Below are 22,107 nucleotides of genomic sequence, written 5' to 3' on the forward strand. Positions count from 1 at the left end.
TTATATTACGTGAACCTGGTTTACATGTTAAGTAATATGAAAGTAATACCTTGATACAACAAAATACCTGTCAGGAAAAGGCTGTGAGCTGCCGCCTTCGGGGGAAAGCTTTTCTGAGCATTGTGTGTGTGTGTGTGTGTGTGTGTGTGTGTGTTTAGTCATTAATTTGTTTGTTTGAGTAGTCGTGGGAATGCCGTGTGACTCAGTGGGAATTCAGTGACTCGAATCTTTTGAATCGCTTCTCTTTAAAGATTCAGTCACTGACCCCATTTGCCTGAAAAATAGGAAATTTAAACATGCTATAATCCTATATTAAAATCTGCTTACCCACTATTATAAGGCTAATGAAAAAAGCCTCCAGAATAAAGGCTCAAAAGCATCTTCCCCTCAAATGACAACAAAAATATTTTTAGCATTTTCAAGCCAAAATGAATGCTGTATTTCAAGAACATGCTTGTTTTATTTGAATTGAATGCGGAGTCATTTTCAAGTAATCATAATGGAAATATCCAAATATATTGGAAAAAAAAATCTCTTAACATTTGTTTCGTTGTTGGTACTCCAGGATCTTCACATTAAATGGCCACCGATTTGGCCGATAAACCTGCTGTGCAGGAGAGCAGCCATAAATGTGCAAACTGAAAATGAATCTGCAAAGGATGAAAATGAGACCGTACAGACTGGAGAAACTGAAACACTGTCTAAAAGACAAAAGAAGAGACTTCTCAAGAATCAACAGTGGGAAGAACAGAGAGAACTTCGCAAGTAAGCTGTGTAGTTTTAATATAATCATATTTATTAATATTTTAATGGGCTTTCATTAGTATATATTTTTATGTTTTATATGTATATTTTCATTTTAATTCAAGACGGCATTTCTAATATTGAAAAAAAGTATGAAAGGATGAAAAAAGTATGCTTTTCATGCAATATTTATATTTTGTTTTGTTTTAGTGATGTTTAATTAATTAACATTTCGAAGAACAAACTTTTATTTTATTTTATTTTTTATCAGTTTTATATAGTTTTTTGGAAATTTTTCTTTTGTCCTTTATTTAACCAGGTAAAACTTTCTGAAATTAAACAGTGACCTGGCCAAGGTACAGCACTACATTTCAGAAGAAGAACACTAAAGCAATGTGTTGACAACAATTAAAAACATTTACAAATTAATCCTTCCTATAGATAAACGTGTACCAATGGTTACGTTGGAGCATTGATAATGACGTCCAACCAACTCTATTATACAAATTGCAATGATGGGTATTAACATTACAATTTAATATAAATCTGAGCGCAGCGTGATAAAGAGTGTCCAAAGAACCTAAAAGTTTGGTAGATGCCGATTTATAGAGAATGTCTCCATAATCAAGGACTGACATAAATGTGTCAGAAACCCATCTTCTTCTTGCCTTGGATGAAAAGCAGGGTTAAATTCTGTAATCGAACCCAAGCTTTGCCTTTAGTTTTGTCCTTAGTTGATTAATATAAGATTAAAAAGATAAAAAGGAGTCATCAAGCATAAAACTGAGATACTAATATTCTGTCACTACATCAATTATAGGACCCTGTGAGGTTTTGAGTGATAGTTGATATGCAACTTGCTTCTTTGATATTGAAAATAACAAAGCTTTAGTTTTAGTCACATTCAAAGTCAGTTTTAAGCCACAAAGCCTTTGTTGCATAACATCAGAAGCACTCTGGAGTAAGGACACTGCTTGGTCTAATTTAGTTGCACTACAATAAATCACAGTGTCATCAGCTTAAAAATGAATATTGACTGATATTAAAGTAAAGATCATTAATATAAATAATAAAAAGCAGAGGCCCCAAAACAGATCCCTGAGGAACACCCCTCATAATCTGCAATGGTGCAGATGAATGGCCTTCCGTCTGCACACATTTTGTTCTACACACTAAGTAGCTTTCGAACCAAGAAGTTGTCTAATTTGACCTTCCAATTTGTTTCAGTCTAGTTTTTAATAAACTGAAAACAATGGTATTGAAAGCCTTGGACAAATCGATAAAAAGTGATACACAACAATGACCTTTATCGAGCGCCTCAATGAAATCATAACCCTGATTGCAGCTGTGTTTGTACTGTGCTGTTTCCTAAAACCAGAATGATTATGTGATAAAATATAATGTTCTTTAAAATATGAAATCAATTGCTCTCTAATAAGAGATTTAAAAACCTTAGACAAAGTTCAAAGTTTAGAAATCAGCCTATAGTTAGTAGTATTTTATTTATTAGAAGCTTTAATTGTTCCTTGTTTTATGAAAAGGCAGAAGCGTAAAGAGAGAAAACAACAGAGGAAACTGGAGAGACAAGCACAGGCTGAAGATGGAGCGGAGTGGACAGCAAAGAAGCGTTTGCGCAGGTCGCCAGAGCCCAGCTCTCTCAGGCTGGTCATAGACTGCAGCTTTGATAACCTCATGTTGCTCAAGGTATGATGAAGCCCAGCACTTTTTATGTGACGTTATAATAACATCAAATTCAGTACAGTAAAAGGCATAATTTTAATACATTTATTTGTATGTTGCATTGCAGTGTTTGCCAGAATCAAATGTATGACACACTTAAACACAGAATTCCTTCTTTAAAGTTCCATCACTGATTGAAATTTTTGTTTCATTATGTGTAGGATGTAAAGAAACTTCACAAGCAGATTCAGAGGTGCTATGCTGAAAACAGATGCACACTACATCCTGTACAGGCAAGTATTTCCTTCAAATGGATATAATAAAAATGTGATCTTTAAGATCAAACTTAAAGGCGAGCATTCATTTAACAGCCATTTCACATCCTCAGTTTTACCTCACAAGTCATGGCGGTCAGTTAAAGCAAGTCATGGACGAAATTAACAAAGGCTGGGTCAACTGGAAGGTATGATGTTATAACACCAGTAATACATATTACAAATAATTATTGTTTTTTTTTCACGTTTTTAATGTCATCTGACAGTAAATATGGTTTGCTGTTGTGAAACTATTTTAGCAAGACAAAAAATAAAAAAATAAAATCTTTTATATGTATAATTATTTATTTATTTACTACAAGCAAAAAACAGTAAACTTTTTATTACTTTCCCCACTGTCTGTTCATCCAGAATACTGAGTAATCCATTTGCACACTGAAATATTTTCTGTGCACTTTACTGTCCATTGCACTAGTATAAATGATGTTTTTTACATAATCAATCTGTATAGTATGTTCATAGTATACCTATCTGTATATCATGCTGATAGTATTTAAAATCTGCAAAATAATATATTTTAATAATACTGCAAATTAATAATACTGCCTTATCTGTATAGTTATGGTACATATGTAGACCTTTTATATTCTGTACTTACTGCTTATTGCACTTCTGGTTAGATGCTAACTGCATTTGTTGCCTTGTACCTTACATGTGCAATGACAATAAAGTTGAATCTAATCTAATCTAATAAACAAATCATAATGTACGTTTTAGACTTGTGTATACAAAATGCATATCTGACATTTATTCAATGCTTCAAATTCTTCCTATGTTTTTGTGTTGCCAATGTTTTGTACATTGTTGAGCCCGTCCATCACCCACACAAGAAAACTCATTAGTTCTGCACGAATCATGATTCATAATGACAAAGTTTGCAGCACTAGAACGAGTAACGAGGTATAAATGTTGGATAATGGAAAGCAATGCCTTTAACACATCTCATCTAAATTTCAATGTGGTGTAGGATGTCCATTTCAGGCCTGATGCATTTCATGAAATCCTGAAGAAGGAGGACCTGGTCTACCTCACCTCGGATTCACCCCATGTGCTGCAAGAACTGGATGAGGCCAAAGCCTATGTGCTTGGAGGTCTGGTGGACCACAACCACCATAAGGTGAGTGACTTATTAGAACTAAAAGAGGAACTTTACCCTACACTCTGAGATACAAAACTGTCACTGGGGAGAAACCCTTTCAAAAGCTATTAATATGTACTTTTTAGGGGGGGCCTTTTACCAAAACGATCAAATTTGCATGTCCTGACTGCACAGAGATAAAGAATTTATTCTGTGCTTAATATAGGGGTGACACTTGTCGACAGATTTGTATTTTTACCCTGAGGTCATTAAAAGCCTTCAAAAAGGAATTCAAATGCTCTATTACAGGGAATCACATTTGATCGAGCCCAAGAGCTGGGTATTGCTCATGCTCAGCTTCCGCTGGGCAGTTTTGTCAAGATGAATAGCCGCAAGGTGCTGGCTGTCAATCACGGTGAGATTCCCTTCCACACATTCTCTATCTAGATATGCATTGAAATGACACTTCTTCTGTAATACACTATTAAGTTTTCTGGTAGAAATTAACGAATCATTTCCCCCCTTGCTGCAGTTTTTGAAATCATTCTAGCATTCCTGGAGAAACGAGACTGGCAGGATGCTTTCTTTACCGTCCTGGCACAGAGGAAGGGAGCTGTGCCAGTGGGCCAAGAGAACAAGCTCGGAGAGGGCAATGACGAGGAAGACTCTGATGAAGACTCAGACACAGAACACCTAATCTCAGAAAAGAGTACGTACTCTAAGGACCATTTAGAAAGCAAAGAGGAAGAACACAAACCAGATTCCAGTGAGCAAAACTGTTTAATATTTAAGCTGTTTCATCTTTTAGGCATTTATTTAAATTGGTTGTGTTCTGATTTCTCAGTTTGAAATGCTTCATGCAGAGGTTTGTATTTGAAGGTGTTTTTGTTGAAACACATGTGATGGAAAAAATAAAAAAAAGAGAAAATACCCCTTTTTAGATTTTTCCATGTACTGTACAAGCATAACCAACAAACAATTTTGTGTAGATCTTAAAAAAAAAAAAATGGGGAAAATTTATTTTATAACAAGCTTTTTTTGTTTGTTTTTTTTTTTTTTACTAAGAAACTGACTCTGCATAGTAGCTGTTTTTGCTGATCTGTCGCAGTGGGCGTTGCACCTGTGGGCCAAGAGAACAAGCTCAGACAGAGCAAGACTCTGATGTAAGTCATCCAATCTCGGAAAAGAAAAATATCACAAAAGACCAATCAGAGCGCAAAAGGGAGGTACATAACACTCCGATTCCAGTAAGAGAGAAAACAGGGCAAAACTTGATCTCAAGTAGTTTCATCATTTGTTGCTGTCATGTGTTTGTTCAATTGTATTTTCAGATTAATGAAATATCACATGTATTTGAGATGCTGATGTTTTTAAGCAAATGTTATCTCAGTCTCAGACATTAAGATCTTACCTTAGATCTTAATACATGTGAATGAAGTGATGGTCTACATACGTATTGTATTTGATCTATTATTAATATTCTGATAATCTGCATCAAAAAATGACTAAAAAAATTAATATCAAAAAACCTAAATGTAGACGTTAATATAAAGTTAACTGTTAAAATATCGATTAATGTATTGTAAATCAGGCTAGTGGTTCTATTTTTTTTTTTTTTTTTAAGTTTTGGTTTGTTTGAGAACTACTCAAATTGTCCCCTAGATGTCACCTGGATTCATAAAAAAATATATACATGTGATTAAATGAAATGTTAAAAGTCATGAGGTTTAATAGAAATATATTTTACTATTCTTGATTCAGTTCAGTTTTATCTCTGTAAATATTTTCACAATATATCTTGATTTTGTTCAAATAATATTTGAAGCTTTTTTAAGGTCTTCATTGGCATATTTTTTTTTTTTTTTTTTTTTTTTTTTTACAATATTATTGAAAATTTTTGAACAATTTGTTTGAGAAATAAATAGTATAATACAGCAAAATTTAGTCAGATCTTTGCAATTAAATAAAATTCAACATGAATATAATTTCTGGACATTCAAAGCAGACAGAAATGCCCATCACAGTGAGAGCTTTTTCAGCTCAAACCCTGGTATGGAACACTATTATATTGAACTGGGTAAAAGTGCCCGAGGCTTTAACTGTTTTCAGGAGGGAGAACAGGTTTACAGGTTTTGCTGCTCTCTTTCCTTTAGGCCAAGAATGCAACAAGATACGGTAAATCTGGCAGATCCGTAGCTTTCATACACATGCTAATTATGTCAACACTTGCAAAAATTAATAAATCAGATGCACTGTATTGTAGTTTATCCACCAGGACCTCATTGGATATTAAGCAATGTGTTTTCTTTTTTTCTTCTTTTATCCAGGGGAAATAGAAAATCACTGGTATCTTCTTCAGAATAAAGTTTTTTTTTTTTTTTTTTTTTTTTCACTGGAACATTACGGCAGAAAAAAAAACCTGTTAAAGTGAAATCGAACATTAAAGATCGCAAACGATTAAGCAATTACAGAATATTGAATCGGTAGCTAGATAGTAGCTAGATTGACTCATCAGATTGGAAAGAAACACCCGGATTAAAAACTGGAAAGTTGAGTTGAGCAGAGCGCGTAACAACATGTGGAGAGCTGCCTTTAACAACAGGTGTCTGTAAGACATTTCCTTCTCTCAGAGCATTTTCATGCAATTTCAACCAGAAGGTCGGAAGAATAATGGAAATACTCCGTTTTTCTCCTCATTTCACATGTCGTAGATCTTAAAACAATACGAAAACGCAATAAACTGGAATATTTTTTGTGCGCTCCCGTGAGGACTTGCGCTCGGAGATGCGTTCACTTTTCTGGATATAATGCATAAACATTGTATTTATTGATGTTGATTCCTTATTTTATTTTTTATTTTTTATTTTTTTTGTACTTCAAATGAATTAAACGACATATCTCAGATGTTGATTCTGAACGTATGATTTCGGTTTTCTGCGCTGGATCTCCACCTCCTGATCTTTTTCTAGCCCATGAGAGTCTGTCTGTCTCTTCTCCAACATCTCCTGACTGACTGGATTGATTGGGAATACAAGTAGCTCTTGAGATGGACACTCAACTGGTATATTAATAATGACACAATAATGTCACATTGAGATCGCTGAACTGATAACCTGGGCTCGGCTGAAAGGCTGAACTGGTGGACGATGAAGACAGTTACATATATTCTTGCTGTACTGATCATCTGGAACTCAGGTGAGACATTTATATTTATATATATATATATATATATATATATATATATATATAAAATTTTAAAACATGTTGCAGGATTTGGGGTCAAAAGTTTAGAAAAAAGAGCTTCACAACACGTATTCGGTTGTCTAATATTACTGGAAGAACTGGTTCTGATGACAAACTGAGTGTGAATCAATGTGAATGGCGCTCCCTACTCATGCGCGCGCACACACAATGTCTTGGCGTCTTAAGGAGTGTTTTATGGGTTGATGAAGTTGTGAGAAGAAGGGCGTAATGAATTTGAGGGTGTTGTCAACGTAGCTTACATTTTTTTATTTTTTCCTGTGTATGAGCTATTCATAGAGATGTGCTCATGTGTTAATGCACGGTTGACCATTATTATAGTTTTTAATAATTGTAAGGGGTTTGAAGTTCAGTTTCGCCAGGCAGGCAGTCATATAGGCTACTGTAAATAGATGACCAAATTTCCAATCCTGGATATATATTGATCTGCAAATAACAATGCACGTAATCTGTTTCTATTTATACTTGAGATTTTGTTCATTATTTTCCAACCAGGAACAATCTGTTTTTAATTGTTTTACTTCTGCTTTTTGACACCAGAATGACTAAATTGTCATAATAGCCTCCAACAATACAAACACACTGTACTGATGTTGTTTTTAATGCCATTATGGATATGCTAAATTATTTGGTTGCTAGACAATGTTTGGCTGTTGAGACAAAAATAAAACTAATTATCCAAGGAAAGGAAAGTGACCTGACATTCAGCTAAGTATGGTGACCCATACTCAGAATTTGTGCTCTGCATTTAACCCATCCGAAGGGCACACACACTGTGAACACACACCCGGAGCAGTGGGCAGCCATTTATGCTGCGGCGCCCGGGGAGCAGTTGGGGGTTCGATGCCTTGCTCAAGGGCACCTAAGTCGTGGTATTAAGGTGGAGAGAAAACTGCACTCCCCTCACCCACCCACCCACAATTCCTGCTGGCCCAGGACTCGAACTCACAACCTTTCGATTGGGAGTCCGACTCTCTAACCATTAGGCCACGACTTCCCTTGAGTCTGGATTTAATCATGAAGAGGAAACATTTTACCCCAACGTGATGCCTTTAAATAACCTTTAAATGCCTTTAAATAACTTGTATTGCCAGCAAATACCGTTGATATTCTTTAGAAAACCATCAAATGAAAACTATATAGCATATAAAGGATTTCGGAGTAAAAATGGTTTCATAGGCAATTCATAGGGAAGTCGTGGCCTAATGGTTAGAGGGTTGGACTCCCAATCGAAGGGTTGTGGGTTCTAGTCTTGGGCCGGACGGAATTGTGGGTGGGGGGAGTGCATGTACAGTTTTCTCTCCACCTTAATACCACGACTTAGGTGCCCTTGAGCAAGGCATCGAACCCCCAACTGCTCCCCGGGCGCTGCAGCATAAATGGCTGCCCACTGCTCCGGGTGTGTGTTCACAGTGTGTGTGTGTTCACTGCTCTGTGTGTGTGCATTTCGGATGGGTTAAATGCAGAGCACAAATTCTGAGTATGGGTCACCATACTTGGCTGAATTTCACTTAAATTTTTTTTGTGTATTCTATAAAGCATCTAGTTAAAGAGTATATTAGTAGTCAACTGTCCCCTGATTTTAGGGCTAGGATTAGGCAACAGATGATGGATGTTGACTCAGGAACATACTGATAAATCATGTTGTGTGACACAGTGACAGAAGATCTATGTCAGAAATTTGTCAACAAGCTTATGTCTGTGAGGCTCATCATTACAGTTCATTGATGTAATCCTCTAGTCTTTGCAAACTGGACAATTGACTGCAGCGGCGTAATGGTCAAGGATCTGAGTTACTGACATAAAATTCAATCTAGAGATAAAGTGACTCAGAAACTAAAGAATTAAAGGGATAATAGATTAATTTCTGCCCTGAGCTGAGATCCCAAAGCTCTTGAAAGGTGCAGGCATGGAGTCCCAATAATTGTACAGATAATAGTTTGTGACTCTGCAAATGATTTGTTACTGCAAATAACAATAAACATAATGTATTTCTTATTCATATATAAACTTTTTTATGCATTGATTATTTTAATAATATATTATAATTTTGCTTTAAATTGCATTGATAATGGTGATTTAAATTACACTTTGCATAAATCATAAAATATATATTTCATTTTTGTATTTAAATATAGGCTAAGTTTATTAGTTCATCTTATATTCAATCAACTTTGCATGCATGCCCTTCTATAATTTCAATGTTTTCTTATGCATGTCTGCCTTCAATTAGCCCTGAGAAACATAATGAGTTGAGCAGCATATCTAACTCTCGTCCACAAACGCTCTTCCAGACATCTATTTGTCTCTCACCCCTCTTCCTTTCCTTTATTTTGTTATCCATATCTATTCCCCTGTCTGCTTCGCCCCTCTGTTCTCTGTGACAGTGTGATGAAAAGTGAAGGGTTCATGTTACCACCGTACTGAAGGTAACCGATGACCTCTTTCCTTTTACTGCTGGTATATTTCATACAGGTATATTTCTCTCAAAGGGGCTATTTCTCATTTTTCAAAGGTACTACTTGAACTGCTTTAGGCTGTGTGATATATATTCATGGGATTTATTTTGGTCTGGCCCTTAAACTTGTGGCCAGATCTTGCTATTCAGTTTGTGATGCCACAGTTATGAGTGCTACAAGAAACTCACTCTGGTGAATGGGTGCCGTCAGAATGAGAGTCCAAAAAACAAAAAAAAAACACATTACAATAATCCACACGACTCCAGTCCACGAAATGATGTATCATGGCATAAAAAGCAGCATGTTTCTAAGAAACAAATCCATCACTTATGGTCAAAATTAAGACCATAATCCATAACAATACTTCTTCCAGTGGAAAAGGTCCATTCCCTATTGTCTTCCCAAATCAAAATCCACCTTTATAATCATTTAGATCTGTTTCAGAATCTTTTTGCTTGTAAACCATTCTTGATCTGTGCATATGTCTCTCCTAATTCAGACAAGATGACTTTTTCATTGAAAAAATTATGTATAGAAGACTCATATTTTAGTCAGAAGCATCAGTTTGAAATTAAAACGTTGTAATGATGAATTTAGATGAAGCATGCAGCTTTTTACTTCACAAGACGTAAACCGATGGACTGGAGTCGTGAGGATTACTTGTGGAGAGCTATTTGAACTCTCATTCTGACGGCACCCATTCACTGCAAAGGATCCACTGGTGAGAGAGTGGTGTAATACTACATTTCTTCAAATCTCTTCTGATGTAGAAACAAACTCACCTACATTCTGGATTACCAATGGTTGAGCAAATTGTCGGTAAATGCACTTATGGATGAACTATTCTTTTAATAATACTGCCTTTATTAAATCTGCAAAGGAAATGGAACTAATATTGAATAAATAATTACGTCTATCTAATATTATGAATAATATAAAATATAACAAATAAAATACACATAGTATAACTACCAATCCATTAATCATTCCACTGTTTATGGTTTTCACATTAATATAGAATTCAAAAGATGTGCTTTCTGATTTTACGAACAACATCTAGCACAGTTCATCCAATAGAATGGATTTATTTTATCGTATTGCTGTTGTCACCATATTAAAAATGCTTCTCAAGTAGCTTATTCGTTTTATTTGATTAAAACCATGTTCTCTCTCTTTGCTCTCTCTTTCAGCAGCCTGTGTAAGTGGAGACCAAGAACAATTTGTAGAGCCCCCTGAGTCCCCCTGGGCTCTGCAGTCTGTGGCAGAGGAGGAAACACGCTTACCCTGTCGATTCAATGTATCCAACAGTAAGATCCATTTGGTGCAGGTGACGTGGGTACGAGTAAACTCAAATGGAGGGGAAGATCAGATTATCATTGCTCATTACACTGATGGCCAGACAGGTAAAACAATCTTTTACTTCACGAATATCAAAACTTTAACTCTTACATATTTTTCAGAATGAAATTGTTCTTTAATTTTACTAATATTGTTATCACCAAAGAAAAATATGACACCTCTATGAACTCTCTGTGGACAGGGGTCCAAGTAATATACACTGTAAAAACTATATTTTTATGATGTTTAATTTAAAGTGTTACTTTCCATTTCTTTGTAATTAATTTAAAAGTTTAATCACTATTTCTGAGTAAGAACTGTTTCAAACTAAATCCTATACCATTGTGGACTCCTAACAGTATTTTCTATAGGGAACTCAAAGTCATTTCAAATATGTCATTCTGCAGGGTTTAATCTGATTTTTGGCCTTGAATCTGGTAGTCTAACGATACTTGTACTGTACGGCTGAATCAGTTTTTGCTTTCATTTCCCGTCTTGCATTCATTTTCAATGAATCATTAAGCAGACACTTTTTTGTTTTCGGTTCACTTTTTTAAAGAAAAATGCAAATAATTTCCATGCATGATGCATTAGTGCAGAATCTTTCATATTTCTTCGTAATTTAAATTTTTTGAGAGAAAACTTCATGTTAATTTACGTTTTGTTTTTTTGCATGCTTTTCTGTTTTTGGGGTGCCTCACAAAAACCAAATCTTACTGTCACGTGTCATGTTTCATTCTGTTTCCCTCTCACAGAAAACCCTGCATACTTGGGACGTGTACGATTTGCAACCAGCGACCCAATAAGAGACTCTACTCTGATTATTATGGGCACACGTACTATAGATGAGGGCAAATACATCTGCAAAGTCGCCACCTTCCCCATTGGAAACTTTGAGACTGAGATTTTGGTCACTGTGTGGAGTGAGTATATTAATCAGGGCTACATGGGCAAACAGAAGACGGGAAACTTTTGTCATACAAAACTCCAGTGGTGTATAAAATACAGATGTCACCAGAAAATGACTTTGGTAGAAGTTGAAGTCACTGTTTAGAATATTACTCGAGTAAAAGTCTTAAAGTATGTGACATTTATAGTACTTGAGTATGAAAAGTATTTTTGAAATCTTCAAATGTACTTAAGTATTGAAAGTAAAAGTACTGTATATATATTCATTCATTCATTCATTCAAAAAGCTCATTCATTCATTGAGTAAACAACATCCATTGCTCAGAGACATTAACAGTTCTGTGAACTATGTTTGGAACTATCATTGGTAAAATCAAGCAAAAAGCAAGCAATATTATAAAATGTAAGACACATATTGCTTTACTGAACTTGTATAAAATGATCATTAAATGTATTCATGCATCTGCAGAAAAACAGTACTCTTTGTGTGATACAGATTAAGTTAACTAGGCCTACATGAAACTATATAAATATAAATAGCATAGAGAAGCATTTTTTCAGTCTTCAATTTAAAAATGCCTGGATTTTTAAGTTTTAATAGACTAATAAATCAATGTGTGTGCACTCTGTGTGAGTTGGTGATATAGCCGACATGATAATGTCAGGATTGCACATCATTACAACAGTACTTACCATATTATCACAGACGATGCTGTATGGCGCACCCCTGACTCAACTTGAGTGGGCAATGAAATCGTCCGCGGTTGTGTGCAGCGTGCACTTGTATGCACGTGAGCAAAAGTGTTTTTTAGGACTTGCAAACGCCATACAGTCCCTACAGTCCGTGTTCTTCTAACTATTTTGTAGTAAGTAATGAATATACTTAAGGGAAGTGAGTTGGAGTAAAAGCATACATTTTAATTAGGAAATGTACTGGAGAAAAAGTAAAAGCTGGCTGAAATATAAAAACTCAAGTAAAGGATACTCCAAAAAGTACTTAAAGAGTTAGTTTATTATTATAGAAAATTATGTCATTAATGACTCACCCTCATGTTGTTCTAAACCCGTGAGACCTCCGTTCATCTTCGGGACACAGTTTAAGATATTTTAGATTTAGTCTGAGAGCACGCCATCAGCGTCACTGCAGTGTTGATTTTCAGCACAAACTCTGGTTGACATTTGTATCTGATTTTGGTCAAGAACCACCAACTTAAATCGGATTAAAACCTGCAAGCAGACTGCTGTGATATCAATCTCTTAACTTACTGTATGTGTTCCCACGAGAAACTTTGCGTTCACTCACAACACTTTTGTCGTGAAAGTATAATGAGGTGGCAGGAAAAATTAGGCTATATTTCAGTGCTTTAGCAAGCAAATGTGACCACAAAAGTTTCCTTCACCATGTCCCCTTAGCTTCTTTGTAGTGGTTAGAGTTAAAATCAACAGAGTTTATTTGAGGTATGTATATTGATGTATATGCAGTGACTTTGCAGCAGTTAGCAGTCAAGGATTTCGCCCTCAGTGATACCGCACAAGGATAATGTTAGCCTCTGTTTCAAACACTACGATTGTCATTTCATTCAATGTCCCATTCATGTACAGACAAAACCCGTTAACCATAAAGCTACCACTGCTATGAAGTATACAGTTATTGTTCTCAGAATAACACAAAAGCATTGTCTGCGTCAACGGGAGTGATGATGGATGTATTAACCTGAAAGTGTTCATTGTTATTCCGATTACAAGATCATATAATAGCCACTGCTATTTTCTTCAGAAGTATTGTTTATGGTTGTGTTCAAGCAGACTGTTAGAAACAAGAGATGTCCATTTCACACTTTAGAACATTTTATAAATTAGACTCTGGTGAAATAATATTTAGTTTAAAAACAATATTGTCGATACTTAATTGTAGTTGAAATCCTATTTATTATGTTTTAAATGACCATTTTGTTATGTATTTGTCATTTCATTTCACAGCTAAACCCATTACGTCGCTGACGCCGTTCGTCCTGGTTGAGAACCAGTCGTTCCGTCCTGCAGCTATATGCCGTTCGGTGGCTAAACCGATGGCAGGCCTCTCCTGGGACACAGAGCTCGCGGGACAGAGTCAGAACCGTAGCATAGATGGTGAGGTGGCTTCTATCCAGTTTTCTCTCCACCCTCTCCGTAACATGAACGGGCAGAAGCTGGACTGTCTGGTCTGGCATCCATCGCAGAAAACTCCAGAGAGGATCTCCAATAACCTTGTAGTACACTGTGAGTCCTAATTTCTCACACTTATTGTAAATGGATATCAGAAATGTCTTGGTCAAAATTCCACATTATTGTGACATTCTTTTCCCCTCGGATTCTTATAACAAAAAGTAACACTAGTGATGTCAGAATTAATTTAATTAATTCAGTACAATACAGTCATTTATACAAATGAAGTATATATATATATATATATATATATATATATATATATATATATATATATATATATATATATATATATATATATATATATATATATATAAATAAAAACATTTTGTAGTATATAATTTTAATTAAAAAAAATCCATTATAGTATTTTTTTTTATAATTACTGTTTCACTACTAAAACTGGGGAGAGGAAGAATTATATGTACTTAATTATCATTAATCACTTATTTAAAATACAATTTCTTATTTCATACAGTACACTCTAAAAGAAATGCTGGGTTAAAACAACCATTTCTGTGTTATTTGGCAACCCAGCACTGGTTAAAGGGATAGTTCACCCAAAAATTCAAATTAGCCCATGATTTACTCCCTCAAGCCATCTTAGGTGTACAGTATATGACTTTTCTTCTTTCAGACGATCACAATCAGAGTTACATTAAAAAATGTCCTGGCTCTTCCGAGCTTTATAATGGCTCCGGGGGGAGGGGTGTATAGATTCATCTGTCAGTGAGATTGCCACTAACCCAACGTCTGGGTAACAAAACAAACAAAAACAAATTATATCCAACACTGGAAAACACAACTCAACAGGCTCAACTCTGTGGTTGTGCAGGAAAAAAATAGAAAATGCAAATTTCTAGTTTTAAATAAATATAATAAAGACGTTTCTTAAATTATTTTTTATTTTTTTGTATGTTTCTGCAAGTACTTTTTATAAGACGATGAATAATTAGTGCTATAGTTAATCAAAAATTCATTTTGGCACTATGTTATAAGAATTATTTTGATGTCTCTTGATGTTAAGTCACAAAGCCATGTAATAAACACAAGCTGCCAAAGCACATTCTCTTCAAAATAATTGTTAATGTTGTCCTTACAGCAGTATGATTGATGTACTGTTGCGCCACAAGTTTTATTAAGCCACATCAAGTTTTATACGTCACCACCTGGATATGACTCAAAGTGATTGTGAATTTCAAAATCTAAAACTTGTGAAATTGTGAAAACAACTGTGAATTTTATAACACCTTTCCTGTTTACTCAGCATGCGAAACAGAACTATGACAAAAGTGTTGTTTCGCCTGTTAATTACTGTAGGTGACTTCCCTCTGATGTGTTATGACACGTGGACATCTGTTTATTGTCTCTGATTCATCAATACTTTTAAAGTCATAATAATGTCTTCACTTTGGTTCACTGAGAATGAAAATCCAGTCATCATTTAGTCACCTTCATGTCTTTAGAAACCTAGCTGACGTTCTTACTTCTGTGGAACTCAAATGGAAAAATTCTCAAGAATATCCTGCTTCTTCCTGTTGTTGTTTTTCTCCCATTGAATTACACTGAAGAAAAAAACTTTGGTGCTTTTAAACATCAAACAGGATTCAAAAGCACAATATAGTTTTGAAACTTTTGTGTAAAGAGCAGTTTGAAATTTTAAATCTGGGCAACTCAAGATAATGAAAGAGTTAACAATGTCTGAGAATGTGCTTTTGAGTCTGAACTTTTCAAGGTATCAATTCAGTTGGCCAAATACAAAATAATCTGAATGGTTCATAAATCGGACCAATCTGGTTTGTTGGTTCCTCACTTAAATTATCATAATTTTTTTATATAGCTCCAGTCCTCATTCTATATGACTGCATTGCAAAAACAGCTAGTACATAACAACGTACTGTATCTCCTTTTGTGTTTCACAGAGGAAAGAAAGTCTTTATGGGTTTAATTTAATTGCACCTTTTATTTATTTCTATGTTTTTATAACTATTATGTCTCATAATGCCAATTTAAGAGTTTGTACTGTGTCAACAAAAGGATCAGGTGAACTTATTGGTCAAACGGGAAGTTCATCACAAGTTCAAACTGAATAGTGAGTTAGACATGCCGTATTGTGAGATCTTTTTATTTGTGTTCATGTGTATGTATAGACCCTCCGAATGCATTAATATCTGGCTATGAGGGCGACTGGTATGCTGAAATGCAAGGAGCTGCGCTGCACTGCACTGGTCAAGGAAATCCAGAACCTCAGGAATTCAGCTGGATGAGGTAAAACTGTCTCTCAATCTGTTTGTTTGTTCATCTTCCTGTAATCCTGTCTTGTCAGTTTCATTCTGTTACGGTTGGCTTCTCTATCAGCATGCCAGAGTAATCTCTAGGTGTGGACGAGAAGGTTGTGGCCTAAATGAAGTTTTAATCGACTCTATCAGATAGGTAGAATCTTAAGAATTAATACTGACACCGAGAGGTCATTGAAATACATTCATGAACAATAATTAGTCATAGTCACACACCTATTTTTTTGGTAGCTTCCAGTACGGGTGACTAAGGGGGTGTAGACATGGACATTTAGAGTATCACGCAATTCCTGAGACAAACATTTTCTGGTTTTCTCCACCTCGAGTGGGGAAACCTGTTCTCTGGCTTCTCTCGGTGTGTATGCAAAGTAAATGAAGTAACTGTGGCCTGGTGTCGTGTTGCAACTTGCACGGCAAACAGACTGAGCGCTTTTTCACACGGAGGGAGAGAGCGGGGGATGAGGAAAGGCTGGTGAGGGGGAGATGAGTGGATTTATGACGATGTTGTCAGAAGAATTTGTCTGCATTTTTATGTGTGTTTTCAGAAGACTTTTATCACTGTCCTAATGCAAATTGCGTGCTGTATGCAAAACATGTAAATTATAGTTCCTGGTATAAGCTGTGGACAAAGGACTTATTGTCTAAGGAGACATTTCGTTTAGACATTTAGCAAAATAAACCGGCCTGTCAGCTTTTAAAAAAAGGGGGAGAAATGCACTTGGCGGAACTAAAACTTAAAATCTGTCAAGTGCTAACATAGGTATTTAGCTTGGCAGCCCTCATTCTAAAACAAAACAAAACAACTACCTAGACTACATTAAGTTCTGAGTTTCGGATTTTGTTGTGCTGATCATAAAAAAAATCGGATCCTGATGCAAAACCAACTGAGAACTGCTGCTTTAAAGCATTATACGAAATTAGTTCCAATGTTTTTTCAAACAGTGCTATAGTATGATAAAAAATATTTCTTGATAAAATTAATTGAAAGTGACACAGATCAGGGACATTTTCAGGTGATATTCATGAAATAATTAATCAAAAATCAACAGTTGTGCAGAATCCTACAGTATAGATTGTTGTTTCCACAGTACAGTTTGGGGTCAGTAACACTTAAAAAAATTTATACTTTTATTCAGCAAGGACACGTTTTATTGGTCAAAAGTTAAGAGTTAAGACATTTATAATGTTACAAAATAACAAATAAATTCCATTATTTTGACATTTCTACTTATCAAAGTTCACTGAAAAAAATGCATCATGGTTTCCACAAGAATATTAAACAGCACAACTGTTTTCAACATTGATAATAATAAGAATTTATTATTACAAGTCAAGAAATGACTCTTTTGAGCAGCGAATCCGTAAATTAGAATGATAAAAGGATCATATTAGAATGATTTCTGAAGGATCGTGTTCAGGTGCAGATCAAGTCAATATTCAGTAAATAATTAAGCATAAATCACGTGTTGAATCCTAGACTATAGATTCTGTTGTTTTTAATTGTGGGAATTAATCATATTTCGTTGTTCACACAGGAAAGGTGAAGCTCTGCCAGAAGGTGTGACTGTGGACGGTGGCAGTCTGCTCTTTCCCAGGCCCCTGAGCTTGACGGATAAGGGAGTTTATGTCTGCACCACCACCAATCTGGTGGGATCTGGAAAAGCTGAGATTGCAATAAATATATCAGGTGTGTGTCCCACTGAAATCCCTTCACCCATGTTGAAGTGCAGTGAACCATGCTGTCATCTAGTGAAGATAATGTGCAACTGTGTTTTTCATAATCTAGCAACTTATAAGAATAGTTCATCCAAATTATTAAGATTCTCTCATCATTTACTCACCCTCATGTAATTTAACACCTGTATGATTTTTTTCATCTGTGGAATGAAAAGGAGATGTTAGGCAGAATATACAAGCTGCTCTTTTCCCTAAAGTCATTCTCTAAAAGAACAAAAACACAAAAGCACCCATAAAGAAGTCTGACTCATTCACACAAATGATGACAGAACTGATGAATACAACTGTAATTCAATGTACAAGAAGTTCATAAGTTTTGTTGCATGTCTCTTTTAGAGTCAATCCTCCCACCGAACTACGTGCTCATTATTGTTATTGCTGGTGTTGCTGCAGTGGTTGTTGTCACTCTTATCATCGTGATCATTTCAGTAAACCGCTACTATAAGCGCAAAAATCAACAGCTGGCTACAGAGCTGGATGCAAAAAAGTAAGAAGATTTGTCTTACTTTTCTGAACATAGAATCATTTACATAACTGGTCTGATTGTGAGAATTCCTGTACTTTAGTCTGATTACGTGTCACTGTTTTTGTAAGGGAGGAAATCAGCACCCTATCAAGACAAGCCTCGATTAGGAGAGTCAACTCGGGAAGCACAGACAACAGATACTCGGTAAAACACACACACAAACACACACACACACACATACACAAACTGTTTATTGATATTCCAAGGTTTGGAGTTGGCAAGATTTTTGAAATGTGTTTAAACAAAGTCTCTTATGTTCATTAATGCTGCATTAATTTTCAGCATCTTTTCTCCAGTCTTCAGTGTCACACGATCTTTCAGAAATCATTCTTATATGCTGATTTGCTGCATAAGAAACATTTTACATGTTTTACATATGGCCTTTAGGGGTAACTGTATATATTATGTATGCAAGGATGAATCTCCCTCCCTCTCATTTGACCATTTATGTCTTTTTTTTTTTAAAGGACGACAATAATCATTTAAGAGTCGAAGGGACAATACGCACGAGTCTCTCCTCACTGGTTGGTCTAATTTTTCCACATGCCGTTTTCCCTAAAAAATATTTTATACATTTACCAGTCACACACTGCAGTTATTCGTTCTGATACACAATATAATGCATTCTTAATTATCTTCACAATTATAAGGCTTGTTTTGTTTTCCTCTCTAGCACACACATTAAAAACCCAAAACGTTTCCTTTCACAGGATCGTCCTCGCTCCAGGGATAGTCGTTCCACCCTGGGAGGGCTGGACACACTCGGTCGCCCTGTAATTTATAACACATCCAGAAGAGGTCGAGAAAAATTCATTGACCGAACTGAAAGAGAATCCACTCGGCTGATGATGGAGTCTTATGAGATGGACAGTAACATGTCACAGGTATGAGATAAGAGTCATGAGGCTGCTTGTGCAGTTGATATATCTTACCACTTTAACAAAAAGAGCTGCAATATGTTGAAAAAGAACACAAAATTTTTATTTTTCAAAAAATGGTAAGTGAATAAAAGTGCTTATAGCATTCTTGTAAACATGTTACTTGTTTAATATTGTTTTTTAATAATTATGGGCTAGCTAGTTTGGGATTAAATGTTAGTTTGTAGTCACTGGGAAATGTATATGTCCCATACTGTTCGATAGCTTGAGGTCAATACTCAAGCTACTGTAATAGTTTTATTCAGCAAGGACACATTTTATTTTATTCTTTTGGCTTTTCTACTCATTAAAGAAGTGTCATGGTTTCCACAAAAATATGACTGTTACAGCACTGATAATAATGAAAAATGTTGACCAAAACTCAAGGATCATGTGACACTTTGCGGTCACAGAAATAAATTATATATTAAAAATATATTTTTTTATTGTAATATATTTACATAATATTTTTTATCATATACATGCAGCCTTGTTGAAAATGTTCAGCTTCTTTGAATCCCAAAGCACCTTCGAATTGTAGTCTATATTTAACTTTCCCCTTTTGCAATTCTTACAACATTGGTACCAACATTGGATTTTTGGAAGACAATAGTAAAAATATATATATATATTAAATGAGAAATTGGCATATATCTTTGAAGTTACTGTTTCTACAGTAAAACTGGTAATATCCACCCATCATTTATTATAAAAAACATGTTATATGGTTAAAATGGGCTGCTTTTCATGATTTGTTAAGTTATTAATATTCAGTATATCAGTTTATCTAAAATGTGCCTTTATTTCTTTAAAATTAGTAACAGGTAATCAAAATGTACTCTAACTGTAAGACACCTTCTACGGTTTTACCCCAAATTCCATGCAAATACTCTAATAAAAAGATTGTTTTTTAATGATCTGATAAATCTAGTTCTTATAGCTTTAGTAACTCTCAATAGTTCAGTAATGCTAACACAGTTAAAATATGCTTTATCAAATAATTGTGCATGCAAGAATGCTCATAATCAAATGTTTACAATTATACTCTTCAGAAAACCCATCTTTTCCCTCCTCTTCACCCCTCTTCTTATTCAATGGAACAGGCTATTGAAATTGTCCGGTCCCGGAACGGCAGCGCCATTCTCCCAGCAGAGGGGAGGCCGCAGTCTGGAGGAAGTAGCAGAGGAGGCAGCAGAGGCCATAATTCGCCCTTAATATCCACATACCCTACTCTTACAGATGAGGAGGAAAATGGTTCCGTGAGTCCTGCGGATTCAGGAGTCCACAGAGGTTTAATGGAGCCTGACGGTTTTGAAAATGGCGGCAGCGAGACGGCGAGTTCACAGATATCTGAGGCACTATCCAGTCATTTTGAGAACACTAACGGCATACTGCGACCCAAGTCCAAACCCAATAACATCCTTCTTCCGGCTCACACAACACTTTTCCTTCAAGCACATAGCCCACCTATCCACAGAGCTCAGATCGTTTAGAAGGCTTGTTTAGAAACATCTTTGTCACAAGACAAATTCATTGCAAAGACACATAAAAACAGTTGATATTACAACAGAAGAATTTGTGCCTCTGTGATTTCTCTCTACAAAAGGCTGTGTCTGGACAACTAACCTAAAAATGGATCTTTTGTTTGAACTTTTATGAATAGTTACTCAAGGTGGCAAAAACATGGACCAAATGGCCATCATTTAAAGTAAACCAGCATTGCTCAAATAATTGCATAATCCACTGTGTATTCTGGAACTGGGATGCTTGAGTATTATGGGTCACAACATGTTTCAGGTACAGATTAACTGGAATCCGCTAGAGTTGAGCTCCTCTGTGTGACCAGGGAATGGAATTAAGATCTTTTTTTTATTATTATTGCAACTTGAGGCTTCACTTGAATTACTGTTGATGGAGAAAATACTACATGGACTCTTTCCTGCCGAGTTAATCCCTCACTGTGACTTTTTGACCTTGATGTATGTAATCCAGAGATGTACAAATGGTATTTAGACATATTTTTTTGAATATATGTGTGTATTATGTATTTTGCCTGGAAACTAGCCACTGCATGAATAGTATTATGAAGTATGGCATTACCATGTTATGGAACTCCTGCATGTTCACATAATGTCATTGTCGTTGTAGGAGTGCATTGTCATTGTTTACAACATTTATACTTCATTATGTACTAGAAAATCTATGTAGTTTTAATAAGGTAGTATTTCCGCAAGCTCCTGTGATCTTTTTGTCTCACAAAATATAAAGCCATGGGTCCTGATGGTAACTTTGGTGTATTTACTTCACTTTAGTGTATGGGGGTTATTAAATCAACCCTAACTACTGCATGCACTGCTGAAAAAAAAAAAAAAAAAACTAAAATAAAAAAACCCGGCATATGAGGGAAATTGTGGCCTAGTGGTTAGAGAGTTTGACTCCTAACCCTAGGGTTGCAGGTTCGAGTCTTGGGCTGGCAATACCACAACTGAGGTGCCCTTGAGCAAGGCACTGAACCCCCAACTGCTCCCTGGGTCCCGCAGCATAAATGGCTGCCCACTGCTCCGTGTGTGTGTTCACGGTGTGTGTGTGTGTGTACTTTGGATGGGTTAAATGCAGAGCAT

At 35.6% G+C, this 22,107-nt stretch overlaps 1 protein-coding gene and 1 pseudogene across 2 annotated transcripts; both read left to right on the forward strand.

Annotated features, from left to right (window-relative positions):
• Positions 1-576: 576 nt before the first annotated feature.
• LOC128016340 (tRNA methyltransferase 10 homolog A-like) lies at positions 577-4,843 on the forward strand (annotated as a pseudogene).
• Positions 4,844-5,796: 953 nt separating this feature from the next.
• LOC128017269 (nectin-4-like) lies at positions 5,797-21,773 on the forward strand. Of its 2 annotated transcripts, none has more exons than XM_052602571.1 (11): positions 5,797-7,032; positions 10,751-10,960; positions 11,651-11,818; positions 13,785-14,063; positions 16,160-16,277; positions 17,842-17,993; positions 18,380-18,530; positions 18,638-18,713; positions 19,037-19,093; positions 19,280-19,453; positions 20,590-21,773. In XM_052602571.1, exons 1-11 carry the CDS (start codon positions 6,984-6,986, stop codon positions 20,977-20,979), a joined length of 1,824 nt encoding a protein of 607 aa, XP_052458531.1. In that variant the 5' UTR covers positions 5,797-6,983; the 3' UTR covers positions 20,980-21,773. The 2 variants fall into 2 exon arrangements, with proteins under 2 accessions (XP_052458531.1, XP_052458530.1); XM_052602570.1 differs by having other exon boundaries at positions 5,798-7,032; positions 10,748-10,960.
• Positions 21,774-22,107: the final 334 nt, after the last annotated feature.

This window comes from Carassius gibelio, chromosome A7, assembly GCF_023724105.1.
Source record: "Carassius gibelio isolate Cgi1373 ecotype wild population from Czech Republic chromosome A7, carGib1.2-hapl.c, whole genome shotgun sequence".
NCBI lineage: Eukaryota > Metazoa > Chordata > Actinopteri > Cypriniformes > Cyprinidae > Carassius > Carassius gibelio.